This window comes from Heteronotia binoei, chromosome 21, assembly GCF_032191835.1.
Source record: "Heteronotia binoei isolate CCM8104 ecotype False Entrance Well chromosome 21, APGP_CSIRO_Hbin_v1, whole genome shotgun sequence".
Lineage (NCBI taxonomy): Eukaryota > Metazoa > Chordata > Lepidosauria > Squamata > Gekkonidae > Heteronotia > Heteronotia binoei.
This window is the reverse complement of record NC_083243.1, coordinates 189,229,061-189,246,496: the sequence shown is the minus strand read 5'-3', so window position 1 is coordinate 189,246,496 and position 17,436 is coordinate 189,229,061. Positions and strand designations below refer to the sequence as shown.

At 44.4% G+C, this 17,436-nt stretch overlaps 1 protein-coding gene across 2 annotated transcripts in view; it reads left to right on the top strand.

Moving 5' to 3' along the window:
* The window catches only part of HSPBAP1 (HSPB1 associated protein 1), a 117,626-nt gene that overhangs the window by 16,638 nt on the left and 83,552 nt on the right, over positions 1–17,436 (top strand). For both annotated transcript variants that reach the window (XM_060262175.1, XM_060262176.1), the window contains exon 2: positions 7,476–7,661. In XM_060262175.1, coding sequence (XP_060118158.1) covers positions 7,476–7,661 — 186 coding nt within the window. The remainder of the gene's footprint in view (positions 1–7,475; positions 7,662–17,436) is intronic.

The window sequence follows — 17,436 nt, the reverse complement described above, 5'->3', positions numbered from 1 at the left end:
ACATGGGTTGGATACTGTCCTATGAGAAGTGAGGTAAGGGAGGCCTTAAAATTATTTTGTACTTTTTCAAATAATTTGTTTCAATACACTTTGGCACTTTTAATAAGTATTTGCATAGTGTTTATTTTTTTTATGAACTATTGCTAACTTTTGCTCAAGAGAATAGCTAGTGCCTTCTAAACTCAAATGGGCAAAAGAATGGCTGTGCGCTGATCAACATATGGAAATGTATGGAATATGTTTTACTCAGTTTTGAAAATATGAAGAAAAATCAAGCCCTCACAGCTGTCAGGCCAGGGAAAGCTAAATCTGTGCTTACTATACTAAAATAAATGAGTGCTGAAAAGCAGCATGGTAATGTAATAAATGAAACGGTGCTGGGACTTAATGTATTTTGAGAGAAGGACTCAAGACTCGGAATGCTTCTTTCAGGCCGTGCAGCTTTTGATCTATCACCACTGTGCCTTTAGGAACAGAAGAAATGTTGTCCTTGGTCTTTGACTGATGGTCATGGCAAAGATGTGATCAGGATCTATCCGTTAATCTGTCCTGAAAGTCAGGTTCCCTCAAATGGTAACCGTTTCGGCAATCAATGTGCACAGCTGGACACCCTTTCAGATCTTGCTTTCTGTGCGTTCAGCCTGTTGGTTGATAACTCAGAAGTTTCCCTTTGCTAAGATAAGAAACAACATATGGCAAGGCATAAAGCTCCTATGAGACCCCTGTATGCCTTGGACATGTAAGATAGCAGAGGGTAAGGCCAAAGGCGAAGTCCCAGTTTTCTTTGTCTCAGTTTTAGAAATATCATGCTGTCTACTGCTCATAAAAGATTATAAAAATAAAAGCTGACTTATAAAAGGACTGAGTAAAAGGCTATTTTTTTTAAAAAAAATCTGTAGCTTATACCCATTTGCAATTAGTTAGTTTGCGATCTCGGGGGAAGATTGTGGAATTTTGTCATTGAAGGATGCTGATGTCTGGCTCTGATTATTCCGTCCTGCTCTGCTGAAATAGAGGATTTTGTGCTAGTATTTTAAGTTATTTGAATAGTATTCAGAGGGTTTAGGGGAATTGCACGAACCAATGGGTTTCATGGCACCCATTCACTTATTCTCCATAGTAAAGGGCCTCCTGGCTTTCCTCCACTTTATTGGACCAGGGGGTGCCTCAGTATTGGCAGAGTGCGGAAGGATGCTTAGCTTGTAACCCTCCAACATTTAGTGATTGGCCATTGTCCCCATGGCAGCCATTTTGTGATAAGAAGTAAAGAAGAAACACAGAAAATTGGCAAAAATAGACAAAAACTGTGTGGCACAGTGCAAAATTCTAATTAACAGTGTCTAGAAAATAATACATACAAAGAATAATCATCTCAAAAAAGTCTCTCATAAATGCTCACGGCAAAAGGTCTCTTCAAGCCTTAATAATTGGCATCCAGAACATAGTCTTCTGACTGTTTTATTTTTTTCCATAAAAAGCCAAACAGCAAACCTGTAGTAGGGACAGGTTCCGATGTTACACCTTCATCAGCCAAGGGCTTCCCTGCAGCTTTTCTATATGCAAGCAGCTTTTTCCAGCAATTGAAGCAGAGAAATAACGAGGTCCGCACAGACTTACTGGTTTGAAGTGAGGCTTACTTTATGGTACCATAAGCAGAACCCAGTTGGGCATGGGCCCCCAGAATGACTGAGTTAAAATTATTCTACATACAGCCAGTTTTATTCACACAGAAAACCAGCAGGCAGGCACCCAGGCTTATCTGATTCAACATTCCCCACCCCCTTGCAACTCCTTCTAGTACTTTTCCATCCCTCCCGTCTCGTTCCTTTATCAGCTCCAGCAAGAGGCTTCTCAATGAGGCCCCTTTGTCTTATCCTAATACACATCTGTGAACACACACCCATTGAAGGCTGACTGTGCTTCTAACAGCAGTTTTACGGCAGATTCCTCTCTTTGAAGACAAAGCATATTTTTACTCAATATGACAAATATTATTATTGGGGGGTATTAATTAATTATTCGGGGGCTCTCCTTCACAATATCAAGAACAAAATTTTCCAAAAGAGGATTATTACTTATTAACTGGAACACCAGTCCAATAGTTTCACTCAACAAACATTCCTACTACTCCTTGGCTCCTCAGGAGGAACAATACCAGCCTTTTTTTTAGATGTTTATTCTTATTTATTTATTTTATTTATTTATCTGGGATTTATATCCCGCCCTTCCCATCGAGTGGCTCAGGGCGGCTTACAACATATATAAAACTAACATAAAAGTATAAAATTACACTTTAAATTAACAATTCACAATATATAATTAAAATAAAACATTTGTTATAACTATACATAATTAAAACAGCCAGCAGTCGTAAAGCTACACTCCATTCAGCTTCAGGTAAAAATTCAGTATACAATATACAGCATTCGGTAGTCGGTATACAGGGCCGTTAGTTGTGGGCCAGCCGGAAGAGGACTGTCTTACAGGCCCTGCGGAATTGGGTGAGATCCCGCAGGGCCCTTACCTCCTCCGGCAGCTGGTTCCACCAAAATGGAGCCATTACAGAGAAGGCCCGGTCTCTTGTGATCTTCAAGCGGGCCTCCTTTGGCCCGGGGACAACCAAAAGATTTTGAGATCCCGATCTCAGTGCTCTCTGGGGAACATGCGGGGAGAGACGGTCCCTCAGGTAGGCAGGTCCTAGACCATATAGGGCTTTAAAGGTAATAACCAGCACCTTGTATCGAACTCGGTAGGATATTGGCAGCCAGTGCAGCGCCCGAAGTCCCGGCTGAATGTGCTCCCACCTTGGGAGCCCCAATAACAGCCGGGCGGCGGCGTTCTGCACCAGCTGCAATTTCCGGGTTCGACACAGGGGCAGCCCCATGTAGAGGGCATTGCAGTAGTCCAACCTCGAGGTGACCGTAGCATGGATCACCGTTGCTAGATCGTCGCGTTCCAGGAAGGGAGCCAGCTGCCTAGCCCGCCTAAGATGGAAAAATGCGGACTTGGCAGTGGCTGCTATCTGGGCCTCCATAGTTAAGGAAGGCTCCAGAAGTACCCCCAGGCTCTTGACCCTGTGCGCCGCCATCAGCGGCGCACCGTCAAAAACCGGAAGGGGTATTTCCCCCCCTGGGCCACGACGGCCCAAGCAAAGGACCTCTGTCTTCGCTGGGTTTAGCCTCAGCCCGCTCTGTTTGAGCCACCCAGCCACAGCCTGTAGCGCCCGGTCCAGATTTTGTGGGGCGGAGACCGGCCGGCCGTCCATAAGCAGATAAAGCTGGGTGTCATCAGCATACTGGTGACAACCCAGCCCGTACCTTCGGGCAATCTGGGCGAGGGGACGCATGTAGATGTTAAATAACATCGGGGAAAGAACCGCACCCTGAGGCACCCCGCAATCAAGCGAGTGCCTCCGGGACAGCTCATCCCCAATCGCGACCCTCTGTCCCCGACCTTCAAGGAAAGAGGAAAGCCATTGCAAGGCCAACCCCTGAATCCCCGCGTCGGCGAGGCGGCGGGCAAGTAGCTGATGGTCGACCGTATCGAACGCTGCCGATAGGTCCAACAACATCAGTACTGCCGAGCCGCCCCGATCCAGATGCCGTTGCAGGTCATCTACTAAGGCGACCAGCACCGTCTCCGTCCCATGGCCCGGGCGAAAGCCGGACTGAAGAGGGTCAAGGACGGAAGCGTCATCCAGGAAGGTCTGTAACTGCATCGCCACTGCCCTCTCAATAAGTTTGCCCAAATAGGGCAAATTCGAAACCGGCCGATAGTGAGCCAATTGGGCCGGATCTAGAGATGTTTTTTTTAAGAGGGGGCGGACCACCGCTTCTTTAAGCTGTGTTGGAAATTGCCCTTCCGCGAGGGATCTATTTATGATATCCCGTACAGGATATCTAAGCTCCCTCTGGCAAGATTTAATGAGCCAGGAGGGGCACGGGTCCAATTTACAAGTTGTTGGGCGTGCAGATAAGAGGATCCTGTCAACTTCCTCCAAACTGAGAGGGCTGAAACCATCCAGAACATAATCCGAAGACAGGCCCGGAGCCTCGGTTTCACTAACTGCCTCCAATGTGGCAGGGAGGTCAAGGCGGAGCGACGCGATCTTGTCCGCAAAAAAGTTCGCAAAAGCCTCACAGCCAATCTCCAATTCCTTACAGTTTAGTCTGCCCTGAGGCAGTGTTGTTAGATTCCGAATTATGCTAAATAATTGTGCCGGGCGCGACGTTGCGGACGCAATCTCAGCTGCAAAGTATGTTCTCTTTGCAGTTTTGATTGCCACCTCATAGGACTTCAAAATCTCTCTATAAGATGTTCGAGTCGCTTCGTCTCGAGTACACCGCCATTGCCTCTCTAATCGTCTGAGTTCCCGTTTTAGTCGCCGCAAACCCTGGTTATACCAGGGAGTCGACTTCAAACGGGGGCGCAGAGGACGCCTAGGTGCGATTTCTTCGATAGCTCTGGAGAGTCTATCGTTCCAAGACTCCACCAGACCATCCAAGGAATCGCCAGGGAGCTCAGGGTCCCGTAGAGCCGTCAGGAACCGTTCCGGGTCCATCAGGCTCCGCGGGCGAGCTAAAATACGCTCTCCGCCTAAACAGTATGGTATGTATTATTTTCTTGATGCTGTTAATTAGAATTTTGCACTGTGTAAGACACTGGAAAATTACTCTAAGAAATATTTAGCTTAGTTAACTGTAATGAAATGCTTAGCTTAACTGACTCCATTTTTCTAGCCTCTGTTACTTACCATGGGAAGAGACCTTGCATATCAAAGTAGAAGCATAGTTGTTACTAACACTGGTGTGAATTCCTGTCCCTGGAACTAACAAAAGCAACTTCCCTTTGAAGACAAAATGCCTCCGGGAAAGGCCATCCCTGTGAGATCAAGGACCGCTAGGAGATAAGAGAAAGTGACTGTGTGAAATGTATCACTTTCTGCTTAGAATGCCCGGGAATGCAAGTTTGTTTAGAAACCTTTGATGTGCAGTTCCTTAAAGTAACTCCTCACCTGCGCAAATGTATCAGTTCCAATCTTTCCACGCTCAGAAACTATGAACTCTCAAATAAAGCCTTAAACTTTGTATCGAATGGAGTCTGGTTGATTTGAAGTTCCATTGTCTGACACACTGTGCCACACAGTTTTTGTCTATTTTTGCTAAAAGCCATTGCGTGATGGCAGCCACTATGTGTTCTCAAAATTCCAAAAGCACCCACAGGTAAACAAGACTGTGGATCCCTAGTCATAACCTTTTAAATGACACTTGGATTCAGTGGGACTATCCAAATGTAACTCTGCCATGGGTATCTTATAAACATCTTAATTATTTCCTTTAGGCTTTCATAGAGTTCTTCTGTAGCTTTGTACACTGTCAAACTTAATGGATTTCAAGTAGAGAAGTGGGTTATCATGCATGACTATTAAACAGTATAGTATAGCGATCTAGCCACAATCTCGGTATACTTTCGTCGCCTTTTGAAAGAATCTTCCTGGTGCTTACAGTGCAGGGTTTGGGAAGTAAATCTAAGTGTTTTGATACAGCTGTGCTGGTGAATAAAGGTTGCAGATATTGATAAGCCATAATTGTTACCTACTTCCTATAAGGATCTGAAAAGTGTATAGAAAGGGGGACAAACTACTTTCTAGTATCTTTATTCTTTAACTAGGCTATCAGAGTACATAAGACTATTGGTTTATCAAGGCCAATATTGTCTACTCTGGCAGCAGCTTTCCAGGGTTTCAGTTGGGAAGTCTTTCACATCACATAGTACAGAGGTGTCAAATGTCTGGCCAGCAAGCCACAACTGGCCCACTGAGGGCTTTAATCAGGCCCATGGGGCTCTTTCCCCCTCCCCCTCCTGTCCTCACCTTTTGAAGCTCCGAGGCTGCCAAAGTTCCCTGTTCTTTCTCCTTGTCTTTCTGGCTGCAGTAGGAAGCAAAGCTGCAAAGAAAATGCAGAGTGGATTTTCTATTAAGGTCTCTGTGCCCAAATAGATAGGGCCCAGAGACCTTAATGGAAAGTCCAGTCCAAATTTTCCTTGCAACTTTGTGCTGCAATGTGTTTCAATAGAGTGATCAGTTACACTTTTCAGCATTCCTATAGCCAGCCAAAGCTCATGCTTCCGGGAGTTGTGTTCTTGCAAATGGTTGATGCTTTGAACCAGCTTGTCTCCTTTGAATGGATCCGAGAATTGGTGCCTAGTGAGTACTCTAACCTGGGTTGCACTTGAGACCTATTGCCATTCTGAGTAGACCTGGGATGGGGGGAGGGAGGGAGGGGGAAGCTTGCAATGCCTGGCCTTATCATGGTTTCCCAGGCTCAGAGAATTTTTACCTTTTTAGTTTCTGCTGTGATCCTTGTGCTTTTTCTGGATGTTTTATTTTAAACATTGCATTGCCAAATCCTACTCTTCTCCCTTTTCCATTTTAAACAAAATATTGCAAGAGTTTTAAGCATGTTTGTATTTTAAGTTTAAGAAATAATATCTTTCATTGTGTTTGTCTATGTCCTTTATAAAGTTTATATCTCTGCTACTCACATTACATTTTATGACATGCGTGACCCAGCCCCATAAAGTCCCATTTGCGTCAGATCCGGCGCTCCTCACTAATGAGTTCAACACCCTGATATAGTACTTGGTTTTTTAAAGGTGGAGGTGCCAGGATTGAGCCTGGGACCTTTTGAATGCCAAGGGGGATGCTTTACTACGGAGCCACAGCCCCTCCCTGTAAGCTGTCTAGGGCTGAAGTTAATAGGTATCTCTTTTTATTAGATACTGATTGGGATTATGAATGAATACTCTAGGTTGGTTGGTTGGTTGGTTTTACAGTGGGTACGTACAGTTTCAGTGGGGCATATAAATGCCAAGGATAAATTGAAAGGTGAGAATAGCATACGCCTTGCATGACGTTCTTGTCTCCTTTTGTAATAAAAATGGTTAAGAATTTTTCAAAATTGCATCTTCACTTTGCACTGCACAGAATATTTAATTGATTAACTAAAATTGGCAACATTAGACGTGCTCTGCCTGTCCTGCTAATATCCTCCGTGTCTTGTTTTTTGCAGGAGACTTTTCCTTTCATTGGGGCGCAGAATGAATTTCCTCTGCAATCAAATGCATGTTAATCACAAAATGTGTCCTTTAAATGTGCATCAATTAGGAAACTTGTGATTAATGTCAAACTAATGCTAAACGTTGCACATTGGGACATGAAAATCATAAATATTTACCAAGACATTTGTATTCTGGATGCTAATGCGCTGCTTTAAATTCTCATTTAGCATCAAAAAATGACCCTGTCAGTACTGTGGCAAAAATGTGATGAAACAAAATGTTTGAAGTGAATAGGGAAGAAAAAATCAACCTTAATCAAGATAAATTTAGTAATTCATGTTTTTGGTGCAGCAACAGATGACAGATAATTGTTCTCAAATGATTAATCATCTTCACAATCTGTTTCTTTTTCATAGGTGAAGAAGTCAAGCCTTTTACTCCAGGAGAAGCCAAAGAAATTGTGATGTCTCTGCAAGAACCTGCAGTATTCTGTAACATGGCTTGTGATTGGCCAGCACTTCACTGGAATGTTACTTACCTTGCCAAGCTGTTGGCTGGAAAAAGAATCCTTTTCAGGATGGGGATGAAAGACATGGGCACAGGTAGAAAAGTGAATGTATTATCTTGTTACCAAGTTCTGTCTATTTGTAAATTATGTTTTAATTCGTCTTTATCAGTATTCTGTTGTTTGTCTTGTGACAAGGCCTACAAAACACTGCATGATTAGAACAATACCAAGATAAAAACGTATCTCTTAAACTAATTAAAAAGACATCAAGCAACCATAAAACCTATACAAACCATTAGATAAGAGGTTTTCAGAGCTTACAAAACCCTGAAAAATTGAAGCAGTGAACTCTGTATTGACCACTGAACATGGCAATGTAAGATTGGATTGTTTCACTGTAGATAAAAGGGATTGGACCTGGTTACCCCCTATATGTGAAATCTCTACTACTGAGCCATGGTCCCTGGAAGGGATAAGCTTCCCTGGGAAGTATTTCACAATATGTACACCAGGACACAAAAAATCCTGCTCACTGTAGCCCAAAAAATCTAATTTTAGATTATAGCATTCAGAGCAGGATCTTGCGTGGTGACATGATATTCCTGAAAATACCTCAAACACAGGTCACTTAAGGCTTTAGAGGTTAAAATCAGCGCTTATGTTTGCACTCTGGAACTCAAGTATAAATGTGTTTTCATTGCCCAGCTTGAGTTACTGATTAGTGTGCTGCATTCTAGGCCAGCCATTGTGTATCTTTCTTGTACTACAGGTTTAGGGTACATCTGCAAAGCAATTTCCTTTGCAGTGCATTACTCATGAATGCAGGGAGTACTCGGAAAGAAAGGTCATCACGTTTCCCCGCCAGACGCTCCTATATTGGGAGTGCCTCATTTCAAAATGGTTCCGGATTGTTCATGCTTTTGGGAGTTTTAACAGGTAGCATATTTGCTAATGAGGAGGATTAAGTCCACATTCTCACAAAAGTTCATCATCATCATCATTTTATTTATATCCCGCCCTCCCCGCCGAAGCAGGCTCAGGGCGGGGCACTGCTCAAGTTGACCAGTGCGCAGGCAGCTGAAAATTAGCAAAGTTCACCAGTTTGATATGTGCAATTATAAGAAATGTATCAACGTAAGCCAAAAAGAAGTATTAGTTAAATGACTGAAAGATATAAGAGATGAACTGAAAGAGTAATTGTAAATGTTATCAAGATTATGAAATAATAGAATATGTTAATTGAAGAAATGAAAGGAAAATATAAATGGAAAGATATTTGCTCCCCCCCTCCGACCCCTTTCCCCCCCCCCCATTATGTTTCCCTTTCCCTTAATGGAAACTTAATAAAAAATGTTATAATAAAAAAACAAAAATTAGCGAGGTTCATGCATAGCTAGAGTTGGCAAACTGTATGATTCAAGCTTTTGTGAAAGAATCAGCTCTGCTGCTAAGACTGGCCAGAGCAGTCCAAACAAGTTGAAACAGGAGTGGCTAGAACTCACATGAGTAGTCTGTGGTAATATTTTATTGCTGGCTGTTACATGACAGCAGAACCAGGCAGTCTCTGATTCCCAAGTACACTTTGGTCACTGAGGGACAAGGATATGTTAGCATGGAGCATCACAGTTGTGGACAGAGACTGAGGGCCATTAACTGGCTAGTGGTTGTTCTGTTTCAAAAAATACATATTCCGCATCAGTATTTTAGACAATTTATGTAGTTTTGCAATATTTTGATGGATGCTGCACAAAGCATTTATGAAAACACTTGTCATCAGCAATATAAGAATCATCCTTTACCCTCTAGATTCGCTTTTAAGATATCAGGGCTCTGATAAGGAAACAGAGATTAATCTCTTGCTCCTAAATATTGTAACAAATCCTAGAGCTTTATCTCAGGAACAGGCAATACTAACAGCGCTCTTTTGTTCTTCTCAAAAGAATTCAGGTATTTGAACTCCCTTCAGTAGCGCACTTTTTTGTGTCATCGGCGCCATGTTTTAGTAAGATAACACATCTTTAATTTTGGATGACAAGGGGCAGCACTGGGCTGCAATATGTGAAAGCGGGTACTACAATTTTATGGCTAGTTTCCATATAGCCTAGATTTGTCGGTAATAATAATAATAATAATAATAAATTTTATTTGTACCCCGCCCTCCCCTGCCGAAGCAGGCTCAGGGCGGCTAACAATACGGTGACCAATGGTGCACCAACAATAAAACAGTTACATTAGAAACATTAAACATTAATTGACCTTAAAAACCTGATTAAAACAATTAACTAAAACATATTATAACGCTATCCTTGACGCTCTTCTAGTTGATGCTGATGGCGGATTTTCTTCGTTATCAGTATAATTCAGTTATTCATAGGCTAATTTAAAAAGGGTGGTCTTGCAGGCCCTGCGGAACTGATCAAGGTTCCGCAGGGCCCGCACCTCCTCTGGAAGTTGGTTCCAGAGATATGGGGCCGCGGCCGAAAAGGCCCGAGAGCGAGTGTTCTGTAGTTTGATTTGTCTTGGCCCAGGGGTAGTCAGTCTGTTCTTTCCTACTGACCTCAGTGCTCTCTGGGGTTCATACGGGGAGAGACGGTCCTTCAGGTAGGCTGGTCCTCGGCCATATAGGGCTTTAAAGGTGATAACCAGCACTTTGTACTGGACCCGGTATACAATCGGTAACCAGTGCAGTTCGCGTAGCCCCGGCCGTACATGTTCCCATCTTGGGAGACCGAGCAACAGCCTGGCCGCCGCGTTCTGCACTAGCTGTAACTTCCGGGTCCGGCACAGAGGCAGCCCCATGTAGAGGGCGTTACAGTAGTCCAATCGTGAGGTGACCGTCGCATGGATCACCGTTGCTAGGTCCCGACGCTCCAGGAAAGGGGCCAACTGCTTTGCCCGCCTCAGATGGAAAAATGCTGACTTGGCAGTGGCTGTTATCTGGGCCTCCATTGTGATACATGTGTGAGCAAGCGTCAGACATGCTTATTGAAGAATTTGCTCAGCCCTTTTTTGGAGCAGATGGATCATGTGTATAAGAGTCTGATAACAAGAGTTGCGTCCTATACTAAAAGTTAGGGAGGGATGGTGACATGGTGTAGCCCAATCTGGGGAGGGACGGTGGCTCAGTGGTAGAGCATCTGCTTGGGAAGCAGAAGGTCCCAGGTTCAATCCCCGGCATCTCCAAAAAAGGTTCCAGGCAAATAGGTGTGAAAAACCTCAGCTTGAGACCCTGGAGAGCAGGGGAGGGATGGTGGCTCAGTGGTAGAGCATCTGCTTGGGAAGCAGAAGGTCCCAGGTTCAATCCCCGGCATCTCCAAAAAAGGGTCCAGGCAAATAGGTGTGAAAAACCTCAGCTTGAGACCCTGGAGAGCCGCTGCCATTCTGAGAAGACGATACTGACTTTGATGGACCAAGGGTCTGATTTAGTATAAGGCAGCTTCTTATGTTCATATGTTCAATCTCATCAAATCTCAGAAGCTCAGTAGAGTCAGTACTTGAGAGACCCCCAGAAAGACTATGTAGAGGAGGGGCCATGGCAAACCGCCTCTGCTTCTTGCTTCCCTTGAAAGCCGCTTGCTGGGGTTGCCCTAAGTCGACTGTGGCTTGACATCACTTTACACACACACATTAAAAGTTATATGCACTGATACAGAGGAAAATGACAATGTGATAGATGCATGAACAGGCTCACCATGTGCATTGTCTGTATACCAAAGACAAGTTATATATTTCTTTGTACAGATCTTATTTGGGATGGTGTTGATCTTAAAACAGCCTCAGCCTAAGTCTTGAGCTGCTGAATACCAGATGCAACTAACATTTGCAGCGGCAAACATGATAGTGAGCTCAATGAAAGAACTGATATCATGCTTGATTCTCCTCTCCTCTACGTGGAGTCTGCTGATCAAATAGAAAATGACAGTGGCGAGGGTTTGTTCTTTTGCCTGAATGAAATTAGACCAAATGTATGAGATTGTGATGGCTGTAATTCTTGTGCAGAGTCAGAGCAGTGAGGGATGAATGCCCTCGGAGCGCTGCCTGGCACGTAAGAAACAAAGGCATCCATATTTAAACAAGCGCACAGGAGTAGCAGAATGAAGGGTAGATGATTGTCCTGTCATTACCATTCATGCAATCCCTTGCAATTTTCTTTCCCCAATAACAGTGGTTTTGGTCCAGTATGTAATTTTGTACGTTATTTTATTTATTTATTTTGAGGAAGGACTAGCTTTGACAAATGAAGGTCTCTGATTAGTCAAAGGAGAAATGTATGCCACAATGCAGGCAAAAGCGCTACAGCCCTACCCCCCCCCCCCCCGCACCGCCGGCAGTATAATAAAAAATTGGAATTGAATCTCCCAGGAACAAACGGTGGCAGTCTGGGTTCATACTAATGTCAGTTTGTTAATGTGCTGCTTAACTTTAAATAATGCAAAACTGTAAAGTGTCTTAGTGCTACAACCAAACAAAGGATTAACTAGAAGAAGAGTAGGTTTTTATATAGTGCTTTTCTCTACCCTAAGGGGTCTCAAAGTGGCTTACAATCGCCTGCTCTTCCTCTCCCCACATGGGGGGTGTGTGCTTGTGACGTAGGTGGGGCTGAGAGAGTTCTGAGAGAACTGTGCCAAACCTGGAGTCACCCAGCAGACTTCATGCAGAGGAGCGGAGAATCAAATATGATTCTCCGGATTAGAGTCCGCTGCTCTTAACCACTACACTGTGCTGCTTCTTGGTCAGTCCCATATGCAGCATTGTACTGATTTTTCTGTTTATATCCTGCTTTTTTTCCATTGGAGTCTTTATATAGCAGGTGGATATAGCAGGTGGAGTGTGGCAGCTTCTAAGCCGGCATTCTTGGTTTGGCTGTTTTTGTGATTGACGGAGGAGTTAGCCACTTTACTGTCTGGTGCAGGGTGACTAACAAGGGGAAGAAGAAGTTAACTTTCCCTCAGTTTGAGGCCCACCTGGGAGAATCTGGATTTGTGCACATGCTAATCTCATGCCAGCAGAAGTTAATGATATTGAGTAGAAGTAGTCCTTTTTCTATCCCTCAGGACTTCTTCCTCCTTTTGTGGGCTTAATTTGAAAAATCATATTTTATTATTTTATTTGCAGCCTTACATACTTCTCATCGAGGATCAAATTACTTAGTATAAGCCATGTTTTTTTCTTCCTACCCAGAGTTTTCCCCAGGTACATAACCTGTTTCATGGCTGTGTCTGGCTTCAGTACCCACAAGAAAATGGACCACTTCAGTATCATTAGGTACCAGGGGTCATTTCATAGAAAAAGCTTTCCAGGAACTCATTAGCATAACTTATTTGCATAACTCATTTGCATATGCCACACCTCCTGACATCACCAGAAGTGTGTCAGAAGGCAACACCCACCTCTCAAGCTCCACCACAAAATCTCCAGGCATTTCCCAACTCAGAGCTGTCAATCTGGTGAAAAATAGTCTGAGCTACAAAAAACATCTCACTCTTCAAAGTCCTCAGCACTGTGAAAGCGCAGTGTGCATCAGACAGAATACAATAAGAAAAGACTTCCATCAAAACTACACCCCACAGCAGAAATCCAACTTTCACTTACTTTTCTGAAGTTTTTGAACTGTGTCTGTTCCCGAGATCCTATTCTGACATACAAGATCCAGAAACACAGTCACTGGAAAAACAAAAGCAGCTCACCTGTCACAAACAGCCTGGCTCCCATTGTATTCATTCAACAGCCAACACTATAAACTCTTTACAGAGAGATGCATTTGACATTTTGAGACAAATGAAGGCGGGGCCGGAGAGAGACAGATTGGAGGAAAGAGAGAGAGAGGTGGGAATAGAGACAGAGAATAGTTGGAGGCAGGAAGGAGAGACTTGAGGCAGCTTGTAGGGAGGGAGGTCTTGGCCTTGGCCATTTATTGACTGGCTCTTTGCCTCCTGTGGAGGAGGGGGGAGGAATCCCCTTGAGAAGACAAAGGATGTATCCCAACCAGAGAGCATGCATGTCAAGTTACTTTTGATAGGGGAAAAGATGGGGGACAATAGGAAGGGGGAGATAGAGAAAGGAAGGAGAGGCGAGGGGGAGGGGTGAGAGAGGCTTCTCAATCTTCACTCCACACTTTTGTGACCTACATCCCAGGGAGATTATCTGACTGTTAAGTTTGCAACAGTTATTGAAAACAACTCTTTTCTGGAGAGTCTTTTAGGAGTCCAGAAAGTCAAGGCTGGTTTCTCTGACTGGGACTTGCCACTTCGGTGTAGTGGCTAAGTGTGAGGACTCTTATCTGGGAGAACTGAGTTTGATTCTCCACTCCTCCACTTGCAGCTGCTGAAAAGGCCTTGAGTCAGCCATAGCTCTTGCAGGAGTTCTCCTTGAAAGGGCAGCTGCTGTAAGAGCTCTCTCAGCCCCACCTACTTCACAGGGTGTCTGTTGCGGGGGAAGAAGATAAAAGAGATTGTAAGCCACTCTGAGACTCTGATTCAGAGAGAAGGGTGGGATATAAATCCACAGTCGTCGTCTTCTTCTTCCTGGCTTACATAATTTTTCTTTCATGGTTAATTTTATTTTGAACTAATTTGATTGGTCCAGTAAAAGGCCTTTCATTGATTTTGTTCTTGTTTCTGTCATTTTATTTTGCCAGTATCACGACTGGACTTCCTTAGTCTGCCTTTTTCTCCTACTGGTTACCACAGGTCCCCCCCCCCCTGCTCCTTTTATTGTTTCTGCATTACCATTTCACATTGCTTCAGCAGCTGTCTTGTAAGCTCTGGGTACTTTATGATGGACAGAAGGACACTATATGCCCTTCCCATAATCTCTTTTGGACAGACAGGGCAGCCCACTTCCTTTATAAAGGGGGGGAAAGCCCACCATCTTCTCCTCTAGGGAACTGAACTGACTTGTGGGGAAATCTCCAGGGAAGACCTGGAGACTGCCTCCTTTAGGGAGGGAGAGAGACCTACTTCTTGAAGAGAAAGGGCAGCCCACTTCCTCCAAAAAGGGGGGGGGAAGCCCTCCATCCTCTCCTTTGGTGGAGGGGAAGGTGAGTGCACCTAGACACAGCAAGCTGCCTGGGGCTTGTCTTGCAATGTAAGCAGAAGGCTCCCACCCCACTCCCCCTCCTCCACACGGCCCCCGCCGATGCCCGCCCTTTGCAAGGCAAGCCCCAGACTGCTTGCTCTGCTCTGCCTTGGTGCACTTGCTTCTTATGGAGCAGCCCGCGTCTTCTCATCCCAAGGCGAGTTCACCAAGGCAGAGTGACCAAGCAGCCTGGGGCTTGTCTTGCAATGTAAGCACAAGACACCCACCCCCTCCCCCTCCTCCATACCGCCCCTGCCAATGCTTGCTCTTTCAATGGAGGAGCCCTTTTCCTCCCAAGGCCAGTGCACCGAGGCAGAGCAGAGCAAGTGAGCCTGGGCCTTGCCTTGCAATGCAGGTGAACTCCCCTCTCCCCCATCCAAAGATGTCCAGGAACCCCCCCCCACACACACACACACGCACACACAGACACAACTTACTGAGCAGTAGCCAGTCTAGCCGGGTGGCCAGGCAGGCAGAAACTCCAAGCGTGGACTCAGTCTCTGCCCTTATAGGTCTGAGGGGGTGGGGCCAGATTTCAAATGAGCTAGCTGATACTGTAGCTTGTGAAGCTCCAACAGTCTGCAACAGCAGAGCTGGAGAGACAGACTCGGAGAACTTCACCATGTGTGTGGCCTTATAAGTAGGGTTGCCAAGTCCAATTCAAGAAATATCTGAGGACTTTGGGGGTGGAGCCAGGAGACTTTGGGGGCAGAGTTAGGAACAAGGGTGTGACAAGCATAATTGAACTCCAAGGGAGTTCTGGCCATCACATTTAAAAGGACAGCACACCTTTTGAAATGTCTTCCTTCCATAGGAAAAAATGAAGGATAGGGGCACCTTCTTTTGGGGCTCATAGAATTGGATCCCCTGGTCCAATCATTTTGAAACTTGGGGGGTACTTTGGGGAGAGGCACAAGATACTATACTGAAAATTGGGTGCCTCTACCTCAAAAAACAGCTTCCCCAGAGCCCCCGAAACCTCCAGATCAATTCCCCATTATACCCTATGAGAATCGATCTCCACATAGGGAATAATGAAGTGCTCAGCAGACGTTTCCCTCCCCCCCCTCCCCAGTTTCTGGCGACTCTGAAGTGAAGGATTGGCCTCTCTACTCACGAGTTGCTGCCAACTTCTTCAAAGTAACACAGACACCCCATCCCAAGAGGAAGCCTTTCAATCAGAGACTGAAGCCTCCGGAGGTGGAAAGGCACATGATCTTCTTGGGGGCGGGGCTTCCCCCACCGGCCAGCTGACTGGGGGTGGGAAGGAGCCTGGGAAAGTGGAAGAACCCCTGCTAGGGCCTGGGGATTGGCAAGCCTACTTATACGGTAAAAAATAAATAGATAATTTGTATCTTCTCTCCCGGAATGTTGTTCCTGTGCCTTCCTCCTGGAAATAAGCCCTGTTAGGTATTATGTTCTGCTAACCTAAACCCACTGAAACCAGATTATTAATAACATTTTCTCCAAGGAAATTCTAGTTTTTGTTAACTCTTTTTATGAATATGCTTGGTATATGGCCTATGAGCTTTTAAACCAAATAAACGTCTTGATGTCTTGAAGATGAAAATGCATATATAGAGAGCTGGAGCCTAAGTCTTTTTCCTTTTGTGTAGGGAGCACTTTGTGTAAGATTTCCTCCTTTCCATAAGCAGATACTCATGTTGCACACCGTGGTGTTCCCACAGCTCCAGAAGCTATGTTTTGAAGAGCACCGACAGATGTTGTTGGAAGCAGAAAAAGTGTGTTCTGCAAACACAGCTCCACTTGTGATACTAAGGATGCAACCTTATACAAGAAATATTTACATTTATATAACCGCAATTGGAGTCTAGCAGCAGTTTGGGTATAATCTTTGGAAAAGATGTTGGTGGAAAGTGCCAACAAGTAGCAGCCAGTTTATAGCAGCCACAGAGGGTTTTCAAGGCAAGAGATGTTCAGAGGTGATTTGCCATTACCAGCCTCTGTGTAGAGACCTTGGACTTCCTTGATGGTCTCTCATTCTAATACTAACTAGAGCCTACCCTGCTTAGCTTCCAAAATCTGGCAAGATTGGGCTAGCCTGGGCTATCCAAGTCAAGGCAAAAAGGTTAGAAAAGAGACAGAACCTTAATGCAAGAAAAGTGATAAAGCAAACCACTTATAAAACTCTTCAGTACATTATGTGGAGGGTAAAAATATCTTACTAGGTTCAAAACTTACTCTGCCCTTTGAACCTCAGCAAAATTAAGTTACTGAAATCTCAAGAACAGTTCTGTGCCTGTTTTTTACATAGATCACGTTAATTACTTTTGAAGTCTTCCTATTGTTTATGTTGATCTGTCCGATCAAATTATATATTTGTTCCTAACATCTGGGTCTGTTGCAGATGGCGTTCTGTATATCTGTTTCACTAGTTTTAAAAGATGCAGCTCTGAGATTAAATTGCTTTCACAGACATTCAAGTTTCTCTTTTGATGATACACAACTGAAAGGTTCTCACTGGATGATCTGAAGTGTTGGTTTAGTAGATTAACTGGTACGGAATACTGCAAGATAATTTTCTTAAGGGACCACCAGGTATAGGTTGTCTTCAGATATGCGTTAGCTATGTATGCCCTGCCGGAAATGTTGCATCCATCCCCACCAGAGCAAAAGGCTATCTGCTCAACTTGGCTATGCACCTGTATCTGTCCTTCTAGCTATTATAGTACTAACTACATGCATTTGGTATTCAAGTCCCTAAATGTCAAAATTTGACAGTCCTGACAGTATATTAGCCCAGCGCTTAAAGTTCTGACTTCTTAAGCATC